The 23729-nt window shown below is 39.1% G+C and overlaps 1 protein-coding gene across 2 annotated transcripts in view; it reads right to left on the bottom strand.

The window, feature by feature from the left end:
* Positions 1-3305: 3305 nt before the first annotated feature.
* Positions 3306-23729, bottom strand: part of SCUBE1 (signal peptide, CUB domain and EGF like domain containing 1) — a 192937-nt gene continuing 172513 nt past the window's right edge. For both annotated transcript variants that reach the window (XM_071422622.1, XM_071422621.1), the window contains 9 exons: positions 22010-22168; positions 20801-21004; positions 19184-19345; positions 15758-15925; positions 14750-14911; positions 13150-13347; positions 11512-11664; positions 10957-11036; positions 3306-9922 (listed from right to left, as the gene is read on the bottom strand). In XM_071422622.1, coding sequence (XP_071278723.1) covers positions 9770-9922; positions 10957-11036; positions 11512-11664; positions 13150-13347; positions 14750-14911; positions 15758-15925; positions 19184-19345; positions 20801-21004; positions 22010-22168 — 1439 coding nt within the window. In that variant the 3' untranslated portion in view covers positions 3306-9769. The remainder of the gene's footprint in view (positions 9923-10956; positions 11037-11511; positions 11665-13149; positions 13348-14749; positions 14912-15757; positions 15926-19183; positions 19346-20800; positions 21005-22009; positions 22169-23729) is intronic.

The following is a 23729-nucleotide window of genomic DNA, read 5'->3' on the forward strand; positions in this document are numbered from 1 at the left end:
GACCAGCACTCACCATTGTCCTACCACTGCTTCAAGCACCGTGAGGCTTTCAGGAGCAGTCCTTCCTGCTCTGATGGATGCCAGAGCCACAGCCCAGTACCACTGCCAGCCTCTCATGAAAGCAGGTGTTTGTGGACAATCTTTGTAAAGAAGAGTCACCACAGTATTTTATTCTGATTGTTTCCTTAGGAACAGTGGCTGATTCACAGTGCCTGAACAGTGCAGCCCTTACTCAGGCAATGTGCCTGTTGAATTTAATGGGTTACTTTACATAGGAATTCACAGAGAATGCAAAAAGATCCCAGCAAAGCTGAGCTTACTAGCACTACCCCAGTCTAAAATAAGAGGATTTAGCCTTCTGGCACTATCCATAGGAAGCCAACCCATGGAGCCCTCGAGCCTCTCTGTCATAGCAGGCTCCATGACTTATCCACCACCACCACATTTAGTTCCTACCCTGCAGCAGTCTGCAGCAGAAATTTATCATGAGTTACCATATGTGAAGTAGCATTTGTCCCCAACAAACACAGCTAAAGTTTTTCAAAGTTTTGTGAGTCTGGCAGTTTGTGGCTTTATTCCAAATGTTTATGGCTGTCTCATCCAGATAGATCTGATGTGCATTCCCCACTTCATATTCCTGTTGTTTAATGTTAGAACCTTCCTCTTTGCCAACATGGCATGGAAACCTCAAGAGAGGTAAGGATATAAGGGGCAGAAGAGACCTTAACAACACAGTGAAAAGGAGATGAAAGGACATATTTTTGGTGCACTTTAAAATAAATAAACCATTTGTTTTCTAGTCAACAACTTTGTCAATGGTAAAACTAGAACTTCAGAGCATGGAAGGCTCTGTTAGGGGCTCAGATGATAAGAACATAATTTGCTGTAAATATTTTATCATAGCAGTATATGTGAGTTTAAAACTTCAGAGAGGTTTGTAAGAAGGCTATTTTAGGAAGGGAAAATGAATTCTACTGCATCAAAAGCAATCAAGCAATCACTGTGTATAGCTTTTGCCTGCTTGCTTTGTGGACAGGTACAACTTTTGGGAAGGTTTTGCAATATCCACATGCCAGCTGGAGTCTGTATGACATATATCCCATACTTTGGCTACCCTGGGACAGTGGGGCTGTGCTGTCCTGTTGTGTGGCTGGATGGTCACCTGAGTGAGGAGGGAAACCCATGTTTTCACCTTGGAATGGGTGCCCAATGTGAGCATGGAGCTTGGAAAGAGCTTCGGGGAACACTCGGCAGGTGGATGAGTGATCTTAGCAGGTTGGACTCAGCCTTCTCTCTAAGTCTGGCAAGAGATCAGTGTGTGAAGGATAATAAACCAAACAAATTGTCTGGCACAAACAATACTTCCCCTGAGTGTTTTCCCTGAAGAGACAAATTTACTGCACCCACATTATGTGCTGACATAACATACACTGCCAAGTGCAGGTGTTTTACTCTCAAAGATACTCTCCCACTGCTCATGCAGTTCTGGGGTAGAGGCAGGCTGCCCCCATTCTGGGGGTACAACAATGAAAAAACACCTTGCCAGGCAGCTCCAAGGATCTTCTGTCCATGTAGGCAATCCAACATTGCCCTCAGTCCTGAGGCATCCTGCTGTACCTCCAGTTTTTCACCAGCTGCTTGGGTGCGTTCAAAGACAGATCTCTGTTCTTCCCTTTCCCATGTCTTTAGGCATACATACCATGCTGTGTAATATATTATTTTTATAAAAGTTGGACCAGTACTTAGGAATACCGTTCTACACGCACAAGTGAGGTACAGGTGCTGTTATTCTACATGGTAAGAAATGCTTTTGGAGTGTAGCATACCTCATCCTGTGCTGACTGCCCATTTAGATATTGTATTTAAGAGGCAAAAAAAGCAAATTATGGTTGTTGTACAGGATAGGCCCTTTCTGCGACACCAGGAGTCGGCTGATGTTGATTCCTCGATAAAAAGAAGAATAAATAATCTATGCCCAGCCTGCCTTCACTTACCTGCTGAGTTGTGCCAGAGTGCTGTTCCTCAGGCTGTTACATTTTGTATACTTGTTGGGAAGTCATAGCAAGATTGGTACTGAGAATGGACCCTTCTGCAATTTACATCAGGCAATGCCTGTTCCAGTAAATGAGAATCTTGTATTTAAATGAAGTCTGTCATGACTGCTGAAACTTAAGTGGCTGTTATAAAATTGCCTGTTCTACTCTTGTTTAGAAAGCAATCAGTTTGACAAGCAGGACTTTCATGAAGCTGTGCTGGCTGTGACCGATGCCTGGGTTGTACCCCAGGTGTTTTTCAATAACTCCTAGAATAACCTTTTCCATGATTTTCCCAGGCACTTGAAGTGACACTGACAGGCCTGGAGTCTCCGGAGTCCTTGTTCCTTGCCCTTCTTGAAAATAGAGACAATGTTTGCCAACTTCCAGTCAGCTGGGACCTTCCCGGATTCCCATTCCAGATTTTGTCCTTGTGCACAGATACTTCATTACCAGTAATCAACTTGATTTCCAATGACTTTTAGGAACTTTGAGGTTCAGCTTTTCTGTCTTTGATAGGAGCTGGCTTTTCTTGTCACTCATTTAAAGCTCTGAAGGCACAAGGACAGCTGAGTGCCATTTCATATGGCACGTCTGTAGTCCCATAAAAGTGATGTTGTGTCTTCTTGGAATGCAGTGAGGATAGCTGCCATTTTACCTGAGTGAATTCCTACCAGCTGAAAAAGGCAGTAATGGATATTTTACAGCAAGTTTCTTGATGCCTTTCAACCTGCCAGACACCAAGAGTCATCAGTCATACCAACAGTATTTATATAATGAACAATATATATAAACTCAGCAAAGCTGATACTGTCACATCATAAATGCTTTCTCTTAACAAGCTGAACTGCTTACTTAAGGATAGCAGCAGAATGGCACATGCCATGCTGGAACATGAGAGGTTTCTCTCTCTTTCTTTGAGGCTGCTTCTCAATAGAGGGCTGTGACAAGGGCAGCTGCATGAGCTATACACAGTAACACCAGATTTAGTTTAACAAGTAGGTAAAAGTCCTGGAGGAATATTAGTCATCTAGTCCTTCGCTGGAGCCAGGATTTCTTCCTTAAAAAACACTCCTTGAAGCCTGTTTGGAAGGAACTTTTATCAGTGTCCCACAAACTCCAGCACCTGGATGAAAAAGCTCTGTTACTTAAGGATGAAAATTAGACCAAAATATGTAAAAGCAATCAAAAAAGAAAAGTTCTCTTCTGATTCTTGTCCACACTTGTGCAAGAAGCCTTGTCCTATACGCAAATAAATGGCAGGCAGGGGTATCCATTCCATTTTAAGTTTATTATGAAAGTGATTTTAACAAAAAAATTTATTACATGCTTCATTTTTTAACTTTGACATAGAAATCAAAGCTATTAATATACAGAGGCAAAAGGAAATGTATTTTCTTATAAGGTACATTTACAACAACATTTTCTACTATAAATCTGACAGAATTGTTAAAATATTGGTAAAGCTTAGCACTGTATTTTATTTTCTAAGTATCAAATTTTGTACAGTTATTCACTACCCTTGCTCTAAACTATTATTGTACATTTCATATGGAAATAGCTGTTTGTACACAATTTACATTGGTAATAAAGCTTAGAAGTCCCAGCAGCATCTACAACAGTTCAGTTTAAAATCTCACTCCTGCACAGTGGTTTACGTGGAGCAAATTGATGCAGAAACCAGTATTACACCCTGTGTGCTTCCCCCTGAAATCCAGCCTGCCAGAAATTCCTGCCTAAACTGGTGCTGGATATGGTCATAATGAACTTTTTTGCAGGTGAAAGTACCACTGGCCTCAGTGGTTTTGGCTAAAAAAGGCTCTGTGATCTGATCCAATGTGAGGAATTATCACTTCCACTGCGCCCTACAAGCATAGAGATCCCACAGCTTTTCTTGTCTTTCTACTATCCATGTGTGTAATCTATTAAATTCCCTTGTATTTCTGAGTTCTGTGTTGTTTCTTATCCTAACAATGGAAGAAGAACCAGCACTAACTTTAAGATACATATTCTTTTTATGTTATGAAAATGGAAAGCACTTTAGAATGACACTTGATAGTCAATTCTGTTTAAATTAGAATGTTCAAGTGCCCCAGAAAACTCTTCCTGTCATGTCAGTGAGACTGAAGAAATAACAGGATCTGTAATCTGGAATGATAAATCTGGCAACTGCCTCACATCCACCCCAGTCTCCTAGAGTATCTTTATAATCAACATGTTGAGACCCTGCTGCTCTCAATGCAAATTAATGGCCTTTCTAAGTTATAAAACATAGAAAACAATATTTACAAAATAATTTTAATTAAAAAAGTAACAAAAACAAACTCTAAAAAAGATATTTTCACAATAATTAAAATAAAGTTTAATTAATCAAAGACACTTTTTTCTAGATATTGAGAAAATTGAATTCCAATTGTTTGTATATCTTTAAACTTGTTATCTCTGCTCTCTGAATACAGATGGTTTAAATTATTAGATCTAAAGGTACTTCTGTACATTTAACTCTTGTATATTACATATTAATTTTATAGATTAAAGGCTTTATGATGAAAGAATAAATAAATGAAATAACAAACTGGAATTGTATATATTCAGATCCTTAGATAACAGGTTTTTGACATTGTTTATTTTCCACTCTGCTTCTATTCAGATGAGAGATAAAACAAGACTTGTCTCTGGATCCAAGTCTCTTGCTGAGGAGTAAGTTCATAGTACCTTACAGAAATTTCCCTTCTTCCATAAATTCTTCTGGAAGACAAAATATTCCTTTTCCCAAGTGCTTACAACAGTTTGTCATTCTAGAAAACTACTTCATTAAAGTCCCAAAGTACTGAGATTCTATAAGAACTCCTCCAGTTACTCCCAATCCTATCAATCAGTGGTTTTAAACTATGAAAAAATGCAACTCCTTGAACTTGTGATACAGATATAAGGAACTGTGTGTGTCACTCATTCCCATCATTAAGAAATCACCCAGACCCCTGAGGTGGCTGAGGAGTTTGCCACTGGGTCCAGCTGTTGAAGATTTTACTCCAGCTAAGTTTGTAAGAGCAATCAAAGATATTTAGAGTCCAGACATGGGAGCTGTCATAGAGCAGGTGAGTTTTGCTGTCAAACACCTGTCAGCAGATCCTGTATAAGAATCACAGCACTACTTTTGCTCCTGAAGTTACAAACCTGCTATCTGCAAGATTAAAACTGGGTTTTTTATAGGTAAAACTGATCTGAGAAATTTGAATGTGTTGGGCAGGCTTATAAAAAGGTAGAGGGTGGGGTTTGACTGTCCTTTTGGAATGCTGAACACATGTAAAGGATGTTTCTCACTCATGTGGCAGCATCCTTGTATTCTGCTCACAGACAGGTGAGCTGTGCTCTTTAAAACCCGCTGACAACTCAGAACGTGGACCCCCTGAAAATTCTCTGACCAATCCTGTATTTATTTAATCTAGTCTAAAACTAAACTAAACTAAACCTGGCTTACAAGGTAAGCTAGTTTTAGTAAGCTTACTCTAGAATAAAACTGCTGTGTAAAAAGGATTAGTCTAAATTTAAAGTAGTCATAACTTTATTCTATGGGGATGGCACAATGAGGAAATAAATTTCTTTTGAAAAGTTGGTCGTTAGGTAAAAATCTAATGTATGGTGGAAGAAGGAAGACAGGGCAAGAAAATGGGGTGAAAGAAAGACTTCAGTTATTATTCAGTTATTTTAAATCCAGTTTCAGCGAGCTAAATCTCCAGGCAGGATAAGTCTTGTTATTGTAGGCAAGATGCAGTGTGGCAGAAGAGGTGGCAATGCACTGAACACAGAATCCTGCTCCTCCCTGCGTTCAAATGGCACACAGAGGCACCTTGTGTCCTCAGCACTTTAAAGGCACAACTCAGGGCTTGATGAGCAACTTGTGATTGCTGCAGTGTCCTGGACTGCAGCAGGTGTGCAGGCACTGATTTGGTGGCCTGTGAGAATGGTTAGGGATGATTCACCACCACCTCACTAAAAATAAGTGCACTATTTAAAGCAGAAAGAGAGGCTTAAAATGGCAAGTGCTGCAGGCGCAGCTTTTAAGCATATAGACATTTGCAAATTGAAAATAAAAAGCTCTGTTTGTGCCACAGAATTGGGCAATCACAAATGGGCACTTCTTCAGTCTACCTGTATTAACAGATAAATTTGTTGTTGCACCTGTCCTGCAGACAATGTGTAATTCCGTAAGAACAGCTACAGGGCTTTATTTATTGGTATGTTCAAATGAAGTATTTCACATTTAGGGTAAAAGGTAAAATGTTATATTCTGCCACGTTCCCGAAGCTGGTTTGCTTAAAGGCAGCTTTATTTCTCCTTGTACAGTTTTTGATTCCCAAATGTGTGTAGGTCTCATCTGTTGAAGAAGACATTCTTTGTTGCTGTGCTGTTATTGTGTACTAGCAACAGGTTTTCTGACTTTGACAATGAAGGCATCCTACACTAACAGATGAAGAGCTGAACCCACCTCCTATTTGGTGACTTCCAGTTTCTGTAACTGTAAACCTAGTATGAAAGTCAAAGTATTTTTAACTTCTAGAGCTGATATAAAAATTCTATGCTGTTTTTCCAATCAACTGAAACCAGTTCAGACTGCCCTATATACCACTTGTCATTACTTATTTCATTAGAAATTTGTACATCCAAGAGCATTTCTATGCAGAGTGGCAAGCATTCAAGCCTGACTCATTTTCTAAATATATCAGATATGAACCCCCTCAATGTTCAAAAGCATTTAAGTGTCAACTTCTGAGAGTCAAGTTATTCTCTTTCTTTCAGCATCTTCCTTCAGCAACACAAAGCCTGTGTTTGCCTCAGAAGTCCACGAGTGCCTTGTCCTGACTGCAGAGTCCCTGCCCTGATGTGGCTCTGGGAAATATCAGCCTCATTCTCAGGTTGTCTGTCAGGATGAACTGGACACAACCCCACTTTTTTGTAGTGTGGTTTTAAGTCAGGGCAAGTGGTGTCAGAGCCAAATGCAATTTCTCTTGCCTGTATTCACTTCTCACAGCTCTACTGAGGTCCCACTACCAGTGGCCAGAATTGGGACATGTCCCTCTTATGGTTTCTCTCTGGCACTGGATTTCCCATGGAGCTTGGAACCTGGAAAATGTTACGGTGCTGCCAGTGGTTTCTGGATTCTGGCATCACTGTCATACAATGGTATTATATCCAAACATGTTGGTTGTTAAACAAAAATTTTAGCAAGGATTTTATTAAACTACAATACCAGATTCTGAAGTTTGCTTTCTCAAGTGTGAAATACTAAAGATCACTGTAAATCATTTGCCAAGTGAGGAAGCTATTTTTCACCATATTTTCCATATATTTTCCTTCATATCTTTCAGTAGAATGGCTGCAATCCTGACTCATTTTAATGGATCTGAATAAAACTCTGAATAACCTATCAGACTTCGAACTACTGTTTGGCTAAAGTAGTTTTTTAGCTGTATACTCCTGCATAATTGAGTAACTGAAAAGAATTTTGCTTTTTAAAAACTTTTTTTTTGTACAAATGAGTACTGTCAAAGGAAAAATTAATGAAAATTTGTTCTTTTTAGTGACCCTTGGTGAATCATAAATAAAAGTAGTTTTAACACCCTTAAGAAAAAGTTACGTTTAACAGCCTTTAACAAAGGACCTTTATGGAGAAGTGACATTTTTTAACAAGGGTTAATGTATATACTAAAAAGAAAGCTCACCAAAGATCTAAGGTCCATGAGTGGAAAAAAAAATGGTTAGACTATAAAGTCAGGCTGTTCAGGCATAGAAAGAAAAAACTTATATTCTTCATCAGAAAAGGAAAGAAGGCAAGCAAAATTACAAGATGATTAAGTAGAAAAACTAAACAGAATACTTAAGGTGTGTTCTCATAGAAATGGAATATTCAACAGCTTGTAGTCAACAGAAACCAACTGTGTAAGTTTAAGCAGTACTTGATCAAGGACAAAAAGAAAGTGTCAGAAGATAACCACAACCACCCCTAATACATGTCTTTGAGAACATCCAAATGTGTTAAACTACAGGGTAGACAGGCAAAAAAAAAAAGCAGCAAAGCAAAACTGTGTGTTAGTCTTTTTCTGAAAGGATGCTGCCAGGAGAGTTCATTTCTCCATTAATAAACTTGTAGAATCAAAAGGGAAAATGATACAGAAGAGGAAGGGACTGAAAAGGAAAGAGGCTGAAATACTAATAGAAAATAAAGGCTCCTCTCCCATTTGATTTAGCTTCAGTGCCAGGAAACAGCAGGAAACCCAGAATTTATCATCATGGCAAACCCTCTGTCGCTCTGTGAGCAGGGCCTGAGCACAAGGCTAAAGCTCTCCTGCAGTCCCTGTGCTTGGTGGGCACTGTGGCTACAAATCTGGGATAAAAGGGAGAGCCAGGTCTCTGCAAACACAGAGCCTGCCCTCCAACTCTTCTGCAAACCCGTGTCCTGTTCACTCCTGAGCTCTTGACAATCTGGGCCTTGGACACAGTTGTGTTCCCAGTGTTTTAGAGACAGCAGGTCCAGCAGCAGCTCCCCCCACGTGTGCTGTCCTGAGGATGATTCTGTTGGCCTGCCTGTGGGGGGTCCCCAAGGGAGAGGCAACAGCTCACCCTATACTGGGCAGCAGTTGCATCTCCATTGATGCTATTTTTTCTGGAATAATACATATTGAAAGAGATTGTCCCAGAGTAAACCATTATCCAGTATTTTAAAACCTCAAAAGGCTTCAGTTGGGTGTTAACAGAAGTGACAAGCACTTGGAGAAGTTATTTAATTGTCTACACAAAGTTACATATAGATATGAGTAAATAGGGTGTGTGGGAGTAAAGATTTAAGCATGAATAATATTTACAGTAACTAGAGATAACATTACTAATGTACCCACAAATAGAAGTATATATTTATATATTTATATATTGTACTTAATTAGATGCTCTCTTAATGGAAAGAAAACCAAGACTACTCATGTTGTTCATTTCTCACATATCCTATTGTAAATGTCTTTAAAGGGACCGACTGATGCATGGAAATCCAGAGCTAATCTGTTTCAATTAAGTAATTGACAGTGGCAAACCTCTGAAGAAGTTTAGAAGAGGACAGATAAAAACATTAGGACATTAGGGCATGGGACTCAATCTCATGTAATTCATAGAACAAAATTATACATTTTTTTCTTCTTTTTTTTTTTTCCTTTTTGATTTCTATTTAGCAGAGGTTCCACCAAGCCACAAATGAGAAATAACAGAATTTAGATTGTTTTGTTTTCTTCTAAAGATTCAAATATAAACTTCAAGTGCAATTCAAAATCCAAGTATTATTTATACTACATACTTCTTTCTATAACAGAACTTATCTGCAGGTAGTTTAATCATATTTGAATAGATTCCTCCTTTTTTTGACAAAAGTTATTGTTGATGAAAAATAAAAAGCTAGAAAGAATATTTTTACATAGTGAGATTTCAGATGAAAAATGAGGATACACTAGTGCAGACACAAATTTGCATCTCCAACTAGATGTACTCAGGGATGCATTTTTTTTTTTTTAGTAAGAATCCCATTCAGAACATTGACTTTTAACAATTATAAAACATTATAGGTGTTCTTCATTAACAATTGTGAACAAAGTCTGCAAAAAAGAGCTTTCAAATTAGCAAATGTTTCTACTATGGAGGAAAGATAATATTTGACAGGAATGCAAAGTAACCAAAAATTGAATACCACTAGACTATTTGTATGGTCGTAGAAACCTGGAAACTTTTGATCGCAGTAGCTTTATAAATGATCTTGGAAACATTTCTTTTGACTCTTGTGCTGTGTACTTGAAATAGTTCTGAGGGTGTGCCAGTACATCAAAGAGAGCTTTAATCAGTTTCTTGTCCTATAGAAGACAACACAGATATGTTAGATAAAAGCAAGGTTTGGATTTTGTGTCTGCATAGGTTTCAAAACTGAAGAACAATCAGGTCTGTTTTACAAAACTTGAGTCTGGGTAGAAGAGAGTAAGGAAACTGCTCCATGTTGCAGCGGGGTTTCAGAGGGATGAGTCTGCCTGCTGTGCTAGATGCTTTTTGCAGGGCTGCTGGCAGGACCACTAACCACAAACTGCAGATGCCTGCATTAGAACTGCAAGCTGCCTCTGACTGTCCTTCCCACCTGTTCCATGCTTCTGTCCAGCCATCCCTCCATGGATGGGAGACAAGGCTGGTCCTCAGGGATGCTGAGCTTTCTAAGGACCTTCTGTACCTTGGGAAAGCCTTGATTCAGAGCCTCAGCTGAGCCTGTGCCTGGCACTGTGCACTGCAGCTGGGACCTGAGCAACCCAAAAGCTGGAGGGAGAGAACAGTGCTGGGCATGGATGGCCAAGGGACCTGGCCTTCCCTCAGCTCCTCTCCTTCCAAGCCCTACATTTACATGGCTCAATTTTGCCCTCTGACCAGCCGTTTTTCAGTTTTAATTAATTAGTTATTACAGGTGTTGCTTGTATCTTTGGAAAACCATTTCTTATTGAGGCAAGATAGTGATTTAGGTAAATATATTTTTTAATGCACGCAAACTTAATAAGTAATTTAAACATTTAAATGCCAGACTGAGGCTGAAGAAGGTTCTTCAAACAATAGGTCCTTCATTCTTGGCAGACAAATTTTTTGAACATACAATCTTATTAATCATATTAACATATATTTCATTTAGTTCCTGCTTCTACAAAGGACATAAGCATGTTCTGAGCCCAGCTCAGTTACTTGATTTTGGGCTGCTTCAAATACCAGCATAAACCTCAGAACACAGAGAATTGAATTTGGGGTCACACTTGAGCTTTAAATATGACTGTATCAAGGTATTGAGAACTATTTTAGGAAAATGCTTAGGAAAAGGAATTCTTGGTTGGCCTCAAAAAAAGCAGAAATTTCTTACCTTTAGGATTTCTTGATGGTTTTCTGATGCATATAATCGGCCATCTCGAACAATGTCTTCTATTAGTTGTTGGTAATCCTCTGAAAAATAAAGATCAAGTGAGTGATTGTGACATCCTTTGGGAGGGCAATAGTCAGACATGAGCTAGATCTCCTCTTGAAGACAGAGCTCAGAAATTTTGCATCCAGTTAATTATTCAGTGTCTCTCAGGTTGCTGTATTCTAATTTAATCACCTTAAAATTCTCTATTTCTTTATAACAATGGTTTTGAATTATTGCTATAAATACTTACATCCTCAAAAAACTACTCCCTCCAAATAATAATGCTGTATTATCTCTACTCTAGAGATGAAGAAACAGGGATACAATATAACTTTTCAAACATTATATATGTTATATGCATGTTATTTCAAAGTCTTTGCAACTAAAATTAAACGAGGTATATAAAGTTTTTCCTCATTCTTCTATCTCTGCAAGCACTGTGAGAGAGATTCTAAAGGAAAATTTTCTGTAATTCAGCTATAACACAAAGATGAAAACCAATTCCATTCTCACCATCATAAGTCACATAGGGAACCTGAAATCCTTTGCCACTGTTTCCTTCATTTGACTTGAACTGAATCCAGAGTTTCCTTGATCTTGAGGTAAATGCAATAGGTCTCTCATAGGTCTGACATGTTTCATACGTAGTAATTGAAGTAGGAGAAGCTAGAAATAAAGTTAAATGATGCTCTTTATATAACAATTTTTGCACCCTTCCTCATCTAGGGGTCAGGCATGTCAAATTGACAAGACACTTCTCAGCTGAAGTGTCCTGAGAGCAGAAGCTTTTGTGACCGAATGGATGTTGTCCTTATTTGCCTATAAAGAGAAGTAGGTTTTTCCATAGAGGTATAATTTTTGATATTTAAAACTACTGTCAATATTAATTTTTTTTTACTACTCTAGCATTGTATCCCAGAGTGCCCATAAGCTTGTCCAGACAGGTAAGGACAAGTGAGCTGCATGCCAGGCAGACATGGTAGCCAGCCAGCCAGCCAGCCAGTCCCTCACATGGCCAGTTTGGGGAATTCATCTGATAGCAACAAACCACTTATAAATAGAAATACAATAAAAGCAGAAAGTAATGTTTGGCATGGTAATTTTGAAGAAAAGACTGTCACATCCAGCAGAGTCAGTGATCCACAGAAGAGTTAACCTGGATGTGAGGAGGTGGTTGGTGACAGCCAGCACAGCTTCACTAAGGGCAAATCACGTCTGAAGTGTAACTTTACCCTGATGTGACTGGCTCTGGTCACTGTTGAAATCACAGTTTGGGGTCAGAAGGACAAGTGATGCGTTTTGTTATAGTGTTTGCTTTTAAAAAAGCTCATCTGCACAGGTATAATTTCCTTCCATCTATAGTGACCAGATGTCTTCTTTCTGACATACAGAGATGTCAATACAGGCCCTCAGGGATAAAAAATTGTGAAAACTGTTCTAGCAAATAAAATACACCATTTTTGTGAGTAAATACACTGTTTTGAACAAAAACTCCATATGAACAATTGCCTTTCAGGTTTAGTGCTTCTTAGCAAAAAATATATAGCAAAAAATCACCAAAAGGATGCCCACATCCTCCAATGCAAAAGAGGAGTGCATTTCATCGGGATCTTAACTTTAGAAGTTGTTGATTAAATTCATAATCAAAGACACAATGCACCCCCTCCAATCCATAGAAAAGCAGGATAACTTTGGATTTCTTGAGGGTGTCAGTTGTACCAACACACTGCCCATATTTAGCAATAACTGCAGCATATATATATATATATATATATATTTATAAAAGATAAGTGAGAGCACAGTTGTACAGATTACAGAGATAGTTCTCCAAATATAATTTATCATTGTTAATTTCTAGAATGGCAGTGATTTATCTCATGTGGTAACTGGGCCAGACATAAGCCCATTAGCTGCTTTGTGATTCAGACAATAAACTTGAACAATAAATATCACACCAATAACTGTTATTGGTGTGATGTTAATTGCTAGAACACTAACAATTAAAGCAAGTTAGAACACTACCAATAAAAAAAATTAAAATTAAATTTAACCTTTTAGGAAGACTAGCTACACTGAAGACAGTCATCCCTTCAATATGAACTATTCACTCCATGAGTTTGCAGGAAATATAACCCATGTCTGGCAGCTTACCACTTTTTCTCATTACTAAAACATCGCCACATTCATCTTCAATTGGGAGAAATATCTCAGGTACTACGATGAGTATTCTTCTCTTTGGGGGTGGATTTATATTCCAAATGCATTCCACATTAGCTGGGTAGTCTCCAGGATAGTTGGGTGATTCAATGTAGCCAGTGTAGTCCCCCAGTTCTCCTCCACAGTGCTGGTCTAAGGAGAAATAAATTAGTATTTGTGTTAGTTGATAAATTCATCTAAGGTGTTTTTCTGGATCTGTCATGAGCAAGTCTAAACTCCTCCTTGTGGCTTTAGAAATGCATACATTCTCTAGCTTTAAAGGAATATTTGATCCACGAGGTTGCTCCAGCTGATTGCAAAACCTTAATCTCCGGTGCACAAACTGATTCAATGCTTCATCCAGGCTGCTTTAACTTTGCTTGAGAAATGCAGGTAGATAAACATGATCCAGTTGTGGTTACTATGGATACTGTGCTGATAAGCAGAAGATATTCTGCTTTAATTTACTTAGTTTTTAATTGGCTTTAGCTGAATGAGAGTGCTGGTCCCAACAGCTGGCCTTACTTAATTACAGATCTGCCTTGCTTCATCTTAGATTAAACCACTTAATAAAAGATCTCTATTGAGGGATCAGTTTTTCTTTCTGAGTTTTCAAAAATCATGTTGAATTTGGCATGAGTTACTTATGGTTGATCTCCCCAGGCCTACTCATGCACATAAAATTAGATATATGTTTAAATATTTTGTTTAATTCAACCCCCAAATAGGATGCAAAGTCAGAAACTGGCTTGAAAACTGAGATGACCCAAGACAGCAGAATAACAAGGGTGGTTTTATTTTACAGGAAAATCAGCAAACTTCTTCAAATTCCATACAAATATATAGTTTACTCAAATGACATTAGAAATTATGAAGGGCTTATAAAACACATGGCACATAATCAGACTAAAAACTTACAGGAGATCTGCACATGAATAGTTAGTTAGATAACATTGCTTAATTATTATAGGAACATTCTCTTAAATTAGCATGGTAGAGATGAAAAAAAATGCTTGCCTAAAATTATCAGTCATTCACAAAGGATCAAATAAAACTGTACTGAAATCCTTGGGGACATTTAAATTTTTTAAGATAGGAGGCTGAGTACTGCAAAAAAGCCTCCAAGAAGATCTCACTATCACAAGCAAAGCGATACCTGGCAATTGCAGCATGCATGACCACATCTTCTGACATTTTACAACTATTCTAAAATGGCAGTTACTCTGACAGAAGATATTCTGCTCTACAGAGACACAGAGAAATATGCATCACTGTTACACAACTTACAGGATATGGGAAACTAAAGGCTCTGTAGTTTTAACTTGTAGATGGAACTCTGTGAAATCATATTAAATCTAAAACACTCATATGCCTCAAGTGGTACTTTCCCAACTTTTTTTCCTCATTGTTTTCCCAAATATTACTATTCCCTCTGGCAGCAGATATTTGCTAACTAGGAAATACAAATCTGAAGTCCAGCCTGACAGATGCAACCTTTGAGCTGCAGTTCAGATCCAAAGACATGCTCTGTGTCACTGATATAAATGTGACTTACTTTTGCAGTGTGTGACATTGGTGGAGCCATCAAAATCTGTACTGGTGTTGCCAGGGCAGGTGATGCAGTAGTTCTGACCAAACTCAGGCTGGTATGTTCCCACAGGGCACCGGATACATCTGTGTGTTGTGGAGTTGTAGTAGTGTCCAGGAGAACAGTGAACTGCAAGGTAGGAGGTGTATTATTTTCAAAAAGTAGCAACCTCCAGTGCAGAGAGCTTTCCTCTGCCCTGCATGGACATACCTGGTCTGCAACATTCTTACTAGGCCATAAAAAGCAGAAAAGACACCAGCTCCCTGTATTTCCCAGTATAAAGACTCTTCCAACTAAAACCCAGAGCAAAACCCGTATGAACTACAAATGTGTGATATGTATCTCTCACTGTATTTAATATATTTGTAATAAATGGAAATGGATGTAAATCCACCTCAACAAGAAAAATTACTTTCAGAGTAGCAGGAGAGAGGTTTCCAATAGTGTCTGTTTGCCAGGGCCAGCATGTCATTTCAGTAACTAAACCAAAATGCATTTGGGCAGATTCCTTCTTCAGCATTGGCACTGGAAGTTGACATTATGGAATACAGAATGCGTTGCACCCTTACAGTTTCGGCCTAGCCCATGAGTAATCCTTAACTTGGTGTAACTTTTGTACTGTTTAGTTTTTGTGATACAGTAAATAAAAATATACAAGACATGAAAGCTAAAGCATCGTCTAGTCCAAGTTTGTGTTATTTATTGCCACACAGTGGGGCTGATTCCCTTACCAATAGCAGTGCTGACCCCCTGCCTGCCTGTGGTAAATTCCAAAGAAAACCATAAACCCTGTTCAGCCTGCACAACCCCAGGAGACCATTCCCAGTTTACAGATCTCTTGACCATTATATTTAATCACACGCCCGTGCAGCAACAATGTTTGTTTTGGAGCCTTCAGGAGCCCCTTGGCACTGATGATAATAAACCAAAGGCCCAGAAGTAGGAAGATGAATTGTGGAAGGATTTTGAATTCACCTTTGGTTTCACAGTCTTGAAAGGAAACAGCACCTTCGTATTTGGTCACAAGCCCACCGCCACAGGGAAAGCAGAGGGTCCTTCCTGGTTCAGGCTGATATGTACCAAGAGGACAGACTGTACAAGGTTTAAAACCATCTGAAGAGTAGTGCCCAGGAGAACACTGCCCTAGAAATTGAAAATGATCATCTCTATTAGTGTGTTGACATTTCTGGATGAAGTATAAAACCCACAAGTAGTTAGCAAGGCTTTCTTTCACTTAATCATGTGACATCAAGACAGCTGCAGATCAAATTCTAATCTTACCTGCATATTTTGTATTGTTCCTGTATCTTCTTCCTAAAACCCCCACCAGTAAATAGAACCAGTTTCATAATGTGCTTTTTGGCAACTATGATTCTGTTTGGATTTTTTTTTTTAAGAAAGGGGTCTACTAAGATTTCATTAGAATATTTTGTACTTTCACCAAATCTTTCATCTCAGTATTTCAAAAGCACTTTATAGGAAGAAATGGAACTGAATCATGCCTATGAAGCAAGTTTTTGTACCTCCAAGTTAGAGATGTAGACAGTGGATTGTGGGGTTTATTTACCAGATGGGATGGTAGCAGTCCAGCACCTTGTCTATGAGAATACCTAACACCAGCAGCTTTTCACATAGTTGTGAAAACTACTGCTTGTCAGGTGCTCCTCTGCCAGGAAACAGAGATTTGTGTAAAGCAAATTGCTTTGTGAATCAATCTACTGACAGAAGTTTCCAAATTCGCTCTCCAGGCAGTTTCTGATAGGAATTTGTTTGGCTTGGTTCTTGCTAGCTTCAGTACTTTCCTCTGTGAACCTGAGAACCAGGATGTCAGGTTTTTCAAGACTGTGGCATGAATGTGTGTCTCCACCCCACTCCAGACTGGGGCACCAGCACTGTGAGATGCTACATATTCCCTGAGGTTGCCGAACCCCAGTACTTTATAATTTAGCTTCCCTGAGAGCTGAACAGCAGACAGAAACAACTGGCTTGCAAATAAGAATGTTTTGAGAGCTCTAGGTATTGTTGCAGTCTCATAACAACCCTGATACTTGCTAGGAAATGTTTGGGGCATTCAGTATTTTGGGTGCTTGGCATGAGTCAGGAACTTTGGTACTTAGGATGAACTAGAGCTCCTGAGTGAAAGCCAAGTCCAAGTTCTGTCCCCACAAAAGCCAAACTCCTGTGGACACCTCTGGGGTCAGGATCTCCAGGATCTCCTTGTGCTCCCATACCAGCTGGCTGAAATATGACTGTACAAACTGGCTGTAGTAACACAGACCTCAGAGAAATATTATGATGTTACTAATTTGAGGACAATTTTGCTCTTGTTATTAGGAGCAAAACTGATCTAACTGGCCTGGTCCAACTGGTTACTGGAACCCAGACTGGAACGTGTTTCCTTGTGGGATTGGTGACCCTTGTGGGGGACACATGCTGGAGCAGGCTGTGCCTGAAGGACTGACCCTCTGGAAAAGTGACTTGGAGAACTCTTGCCCATGAGATGGAGTCACATTGGGAAGTTAATTAAGTCTCCTGTGGGAGGGGCCCCATGCTGGAGCAGCAGCAGGAACAACATCAGTGTGATGAATTGACCATAATCCCCATTCCCATCTCCCTGCACTGCTGGGTGGGAGGAGGTAGAGCTGGAAAGGAGGGAGGTGTGTGGAAGAGGTGTTTTTAGGAGATATTTTATTTCTCCTTGTCCTGCTCTTATTTTGATTAGTAATGAATTCACTGAATTTTCCCAATTCAAGTCTGTTTGATATTTGGTGAGGGGTCTCTTCCTGTCCTTAAGTCATGAACATTAAACCTGTCTCTCCCCTCTCCAGCTGAGGAAGGCAGTGAGGGATCAGCTTTGGTGGGTGCCTGGTGTCCAGGCAGGCGCAACTCATTGCAGCACGGAATTCACTTGCAGCTACAAGTGATTTCTGCACAACAGGCACTTAAAATCTCTGACACATGGACTGTACATTCCTCACATTTAGAAGTGAGGATTTCAGTGAAAGTTTATGGGTTACTGCACAGGCATTTCTGCTCTGGAAGATAGGATGCAAAAAGACTATTGATTACTGGCAGTGAGTACAGACAGTACAGAGTTTCTAACAAAGCCACATGTGCTGACACAAATTTTGATAAAATCTTTGACAGGGAAATTCATGAAGTCCAAAGTATATTCTCTTTTGCTGCTTCCAGAGGAAAAGGGGAGAGCTGAGCAGAAAAACAGACTGTTTTGATCTGACAATAACCATTGTGAGATAAATCCACTTTGCAAAAATAATCAGAAGGGTTTTTTTTTTGTTGTTGTACAGAACAATAATTCCAATGTAAGCTTTGAAACAAAAGTCTTTTTCTTCTAGTTGTTTTGCTGCTTTTGTCAGTATGCCATAGACAATCTTTATAAACTCAGACTGTATTTTGATATGCTTTTCTTGTGTTATGGATAAAAACAAATCAGCATAGCAAAAATGCACAGGTGTTTCAAATTTTTTGTCGGATAGTTCCTTCATACAGCAAATCAGCAAAATCTATCATGTGTTTGGACTGGTGACACTGCAGTTATTTTTTATTCAGTAGATGAGAAAAAGTATCAGTTTCTCAAGTGATATTTGCCATGTGTTCTCTTTAGATATCCTTGAAGAACTCAGTAATGTAAATTACATGGATGAAGTTTTCAAGCTAGAACTTGTGTAGCAGATAGGACAGATTTATTTCAAAGTCACATAATGTATCTGCTATAAACTAGATTCTGATAGTCTGTAATGAAATGAGGTAAAGAAAATAAACAGTTGTATCTTAAAAACTTAGACTGATCAAGTTACAGTAGAAGCATCAGGTATTATCATCATTATAATTTAGTTTATAAATCATGAAGTTGAATCAGAGATGCTACATCACAAAGTTACAGTGCATTCAAGCAGTGCTGAAAATTGCAATCATTAGTTCTGAGTCTGGGTTACAGATCCCTACAGGATAACTATCTCAAATTGATAATTGCTGCTAATTAGAGCAAGTAAGCTGCATCTCATGCAAAACACTAAATGAGAAGGTTCATTATTAGACTCACCAATACCAGTCCAAAGCAATCCATCCCTTTGGCTCACAATACATTGATGAGTCCTAACAAGTCAAGGCATTTCCATACCTGAGGTGAAGCAAAGTGCTTTGCTTGGCTTGCTCATTTCCATCCCATAACTCACACTGTTGCAGCAGATCCCATCATCTCATCAGCAATGGGAGCAGATGGCCTGAGCCAAACCATCCATTGCTTGTAAGTGGACAGAGATTTCTTCTATTACCTTTACAAGCCAGAACTGTGGCAGGCTCTCTCCTCTTTCAGCCTCCTTGCCTCACAGGGTGTACGCGTGGCAACACCTAAAGCTTTTATGATCAAGTTCAACTTGCCTCCACATTCCGAGACGTTGCGGGCGCCCGCTACTCCCTGGCCATCGTTGCTGGGGCAAGGCTCACAGGTGAGCTGGCCTTCTGTGTCCTGGTAGGTTCCTGGCGAGCACGGGACGCACTGCTTGTGTTCTCCGCTATAGAAGGTGCCCGTGCTGCAGGTAACTGAGGAAACAAGGGGGAGCATACGTAAGGATGTTCACTTTGATCACATTATTCACCCTAACATCGAACATTTAGAGAAGGTGGATGTCTTTGGCCCCAGGATTATGATGGCACATGTTTTGCATGTATTAGTCCAGGATGCTGATGTAAACAGACCTATCTCTACTGGGGTTTAGGTCAATTTTATCAGGGTGAGGTCCTGCTTCTAATGTTTAAAATATTAAATGGCTTTGTAGTGCACTCAGGTGTTTATCACACATGTGTGTTAATAAAGCTGGGTGCAGTCTTGAAAGAGTATCTTGCAGTTAATCAAAGCAGTGCTGCATAAAGTGTGGGAAGTGTGAGCTTTTAGTTTATAACATGTGCAGTTACAAGTTGGTTTTATGGCAGATGACAACAAAAAGTCTGTCCCCTGAGATCAGTTCTAGAGATTTCTCCACTGGCAATGTATTCCCTGTAATAACTTCTGTAATAATTTCTGTCTCTTGCCACTCAAATACCCCAGTTGTACAGCATCCTAAATACAGATATGAATACACGCGCTTTTCTGGCTTCAACAGGGCACGTAACTGCATTTCACATTTTTCTCTGCTGGGTAGGGGTGGTTAAAATGTCTAGATAATGTCCAGTTTCTAGATACTGATAGCAACAACCTTTCAAATACAGTTTCTATATCACTCTTCCCATATGATTACAACTACTTCTGAACCCACTCACTGGAAGCACCTATCAGATGGGACCTCTTTTGGCTTGTAAGTCACTTGGTATCTCAAAAGCTGGAAAAATAGGTATGCTGATTTTGAAAAGATGTCTGTAAGTGATTAGAAAGCTTGCAGTGCTGAGAACTGCCATTAATAAATTTGCATTAGCACATTGTCCCCAGCAAAGCACTAGAGCCTGATAACATGGGAAAAGGCTTAAAGGAATTAGGTATTTTGCATGAAATAGATTTCTGTACTTTATTTTTTAACTGGACCTCTTGAGCATGAAATATAACATATCCATGGATCATGGATTGTTTGATGGTGAGGAGACTGACACTGATGATATAAAAGTAAATACACAGCAACTAGGCAAACATCATATTATTTTTTTACCGAATTGTAAATATATACAAATATAAATAAATGTAAATAAATGTAAATATATTTTTGTAAGATGGGAGCAACTGGCAACTAACTGCCAACATTGTCTTGTGGCAGGTTTTGATATCTACCACCTGACAGCATGGGAATGTATCCATATTTACACTTCTGTTTTCCTACAACCATCTAATGAATTCCCTTCAGAGTCTTATGAACCATCAATAGTCCATGCATATATGCTGAGTAATACTGATCATTAAATTCTAAATCATTATCTCAGAGATTTCCTCCCGAGTTCACCATGGAAAAGGTAATTTCAGACTGCTTGATTTGGGGGATATGACTGAATATTCGAGCTCTTTGGACTTACCACATTTTCCATCCTGCAGTACTTGCCCTGTACTGCACGCTTCATGCCCTTCAGTAGCTTTAGCTGGCTTCTGAGCCACTTCATATTCTGTCCCAGAAAACTGAATGTAAAATTGCTGTTTATTAATAGATTTCCTCAATGTTTTGATTGCAGTTTGCAGCTTCTGCTCCATCCTTTTCCGAACACAGTCAATGTTACAGGTGTCTAGATGGGAAATGATAACAAAACTAGAAGCAATTGAGATTCATGTTTAAAAGAGGTGCTTAACAAAAAGTTTAGCCTGCATTGCACTATGACACCTCTGTTTGTTTCACTGTCTTGTCCATATAAATTGAAGCAGCAGCTCACTGTATTCAATATCAGGCCTTTCAAAGGGACAGGAGAGTATCCGGAGGTCCACGGAGCAGTTCCATGGCCTGCAAGTGCACATTGAGTGCTGCAGAAAGCATCAATCCCAATGTGCTCTCCTTCAGGTGTGTGTTCAGTCTGCCACCATTACTGCTCCTGAATTTTCTCTGCCCATGCTTTTCTCAGTTGATTAGGAACTCCTGCCACTTCCCTGACCAAAACACCTTTGTGTTAGTGATAAAAAGAAAGGTATTTTCAGGCACAACTGCTGTTTGAATCACTTGGCTAATGATGTGCCCCTCAAGGTTAAGAAATCTGCCTTTGAGGACTGACATCTTTATAGGATTCAGTCCACATTTTCTTTGGCTGGAATTTATAACATAATATCATCTCATTTATAACTTGAGGCAATTACTTTTATTCCAAAGTTTGGTAAGAAAACATGAATTTTTCAACTATGTGATAAAACTCTCTGCTTCACAGAGTAAATATTCAGCAACTTACATTTCAGAGGATATTTTTATCATCATTTTTGCAGAACTTCTACCTAATCTTTATGTTCCCTGTACATTGATTAGCACTTCTGCTGTTTAAAGAAATCACACTGGATTAAAGCACATGTCTTAACTCAAGGCCTTGAAGGAATTTTGATGCAGGTTCAGTTTTTGTTCCTTTGGCTTAATTTCATCCCTGGCTCTTTTCAATTAAAGCTCTGAAACTTTGATTTTGGAGAGGTTGTTGAACAAGGTGTTGTGCTAAAAGGTGTTCATGGCAGCTTGATGAAATAACATCAAAGAGATTTTAATAACACCCCGAGGAACTAAATTCTGATTTCTCTCCACAGACCAATCTTTCACAAACCTGAGACTTCTTCAGACTTCATCTCCACTTCAAACTCTGCAGTGATATGGGACACTTCTTTTGATGGCGACTTGCGGCCTCGGCGTTTTTTCTTGGAAGAATCGCACTTGAGGTTCACAAAGGTCACCTGGCAGTTGTCTGTACAGGGGAACTGACCTCCTTTGCATGAGAGAAGAAACACAGGGAAGAAATCAAGTAGCAAAGTAGCACATGACAGGCTAACAGGTGATATCTCACTGGGTTATCATGAAGGCAGTGACAGGCTTCATAACATTTCCTGTGTATTGTGAGACACCTCCTTCGCTGGGCAGTGTTGGGATTGCTCATTTTGCTATGAATGCAGAAGGCAAAAGCACAGCCTGGTGATGCTCAGCTGCACAGTGGTGCCTCCAATGCCTAAAACTGCCCAACCCTTTTTGCACAAGGATTAGAAAGCTCTTTACAGAAATTATTTTAAATCAGCAAATACTATAAACTATATTTGATGGCTGAACAAGGCAAGGGAGTCAATTTCATAAATCTGTGAGAATGTCAGGCCTGGGACTCTATCAGTGAGTATTCTATCTCTTTCAGAAGTGACAATCATCAGATAGCAAAGGCTTTAAAAGGCTTTGATTGTGAGGTTATGAAAGTGTATTGGAAGGTTTTATCTGAGCAAGAATTGTAGTTTGTCACAAGTGATGAACCTTCCAGGTCAGGGAAGACAGAGAAGTTTGTAGCACTCAAGACACCAGAAGGATTTCATTCCAAGGGTGTGGTTACACTATGTAATCTTATTGTTAGACTCAGAGGTTCAGATGACATAACAAACACAAAGCAAAGCAAGCAAAGGACAAGGAAATGTATCCAAGAAACACATTCCCATAGTGAGTGTATGGACCAAAAAATTCGGCTTCTATGACTTTAAAAATGAGTCTCATGATCACATCTTATTCACAGGGTAAGCATCTTGATGACTAAGACTTAAGTCAATACTTGTAAAATGAGAGATACAAAATGTAGACTGTGGGATAAAGATGAAATATGAGTCTAAATTTTAAAAATAAAATCTTTAAACTATTCACTTTTTAAAAAATAGGTATTTTTACTCTTCTCTGTTCAGGGCTCAAGTAAGATTTCTCACTCGCTAGTGAAAGTGGTGGTAAGACAAATTCATAACAGAATGCATCACCAGTAGATGTTTGGTGTAAGCTGCTAAGTTAAGTAGCAATTTAACTTTTTTAATACCACATTTTTGTTAATGACATCTAAATCTTATAAATATTTTTTCTAACATCATAACTACTCCCTCTTTCATAACAAAAGATCTAAGGCTGTGTAACATCAGATTTTCATAATAACCTTCCTTTTTAGGGGTTGTCTTTGGTGCTACAATAGGTTAGTAATCCAGCATAAACCAAACAAATAATAGCTTTTCTTTTCTTTTCTTTTAAAAACCTCATTTGGGAAAACCAAACCAAACCAAACTGACATGGTTTCATATAACTTTGCATTAGTCACAGCTTTTTGACTCAGGGTATTTGTGCCATTACAAGGCCAGAAAAAGGATCAGCTTCATTCCCAAATCATGTACTTTTGAACAAAGATTTTTCAAAGCAACTGGTGAGATTTTCAGCACCCAAGATCCAAACCCAAGGCACTGTTCAGCCACAGAGGGACCCTTGGCCTTAACTTAAATTCAGACCAAATATGTAAACCATTGATTTTTTTTCCCTATCTG

The sequence above is a fragment of the Agelaius tricolor genome, unplaced genomic scaffold (assembly GCF_023055355.1).
Source record: "Agelaius tricolor isolate 1412-34295 unplaced genomic scaffold, bAgeTri1.0.p SCAF_3, whole genome shotgun sequence".
NCBI lineage: Eukaryota > Metazoa > Chordata > Aves > Passeriformes > Icteridae > Agelaius > Agelaius tricolor.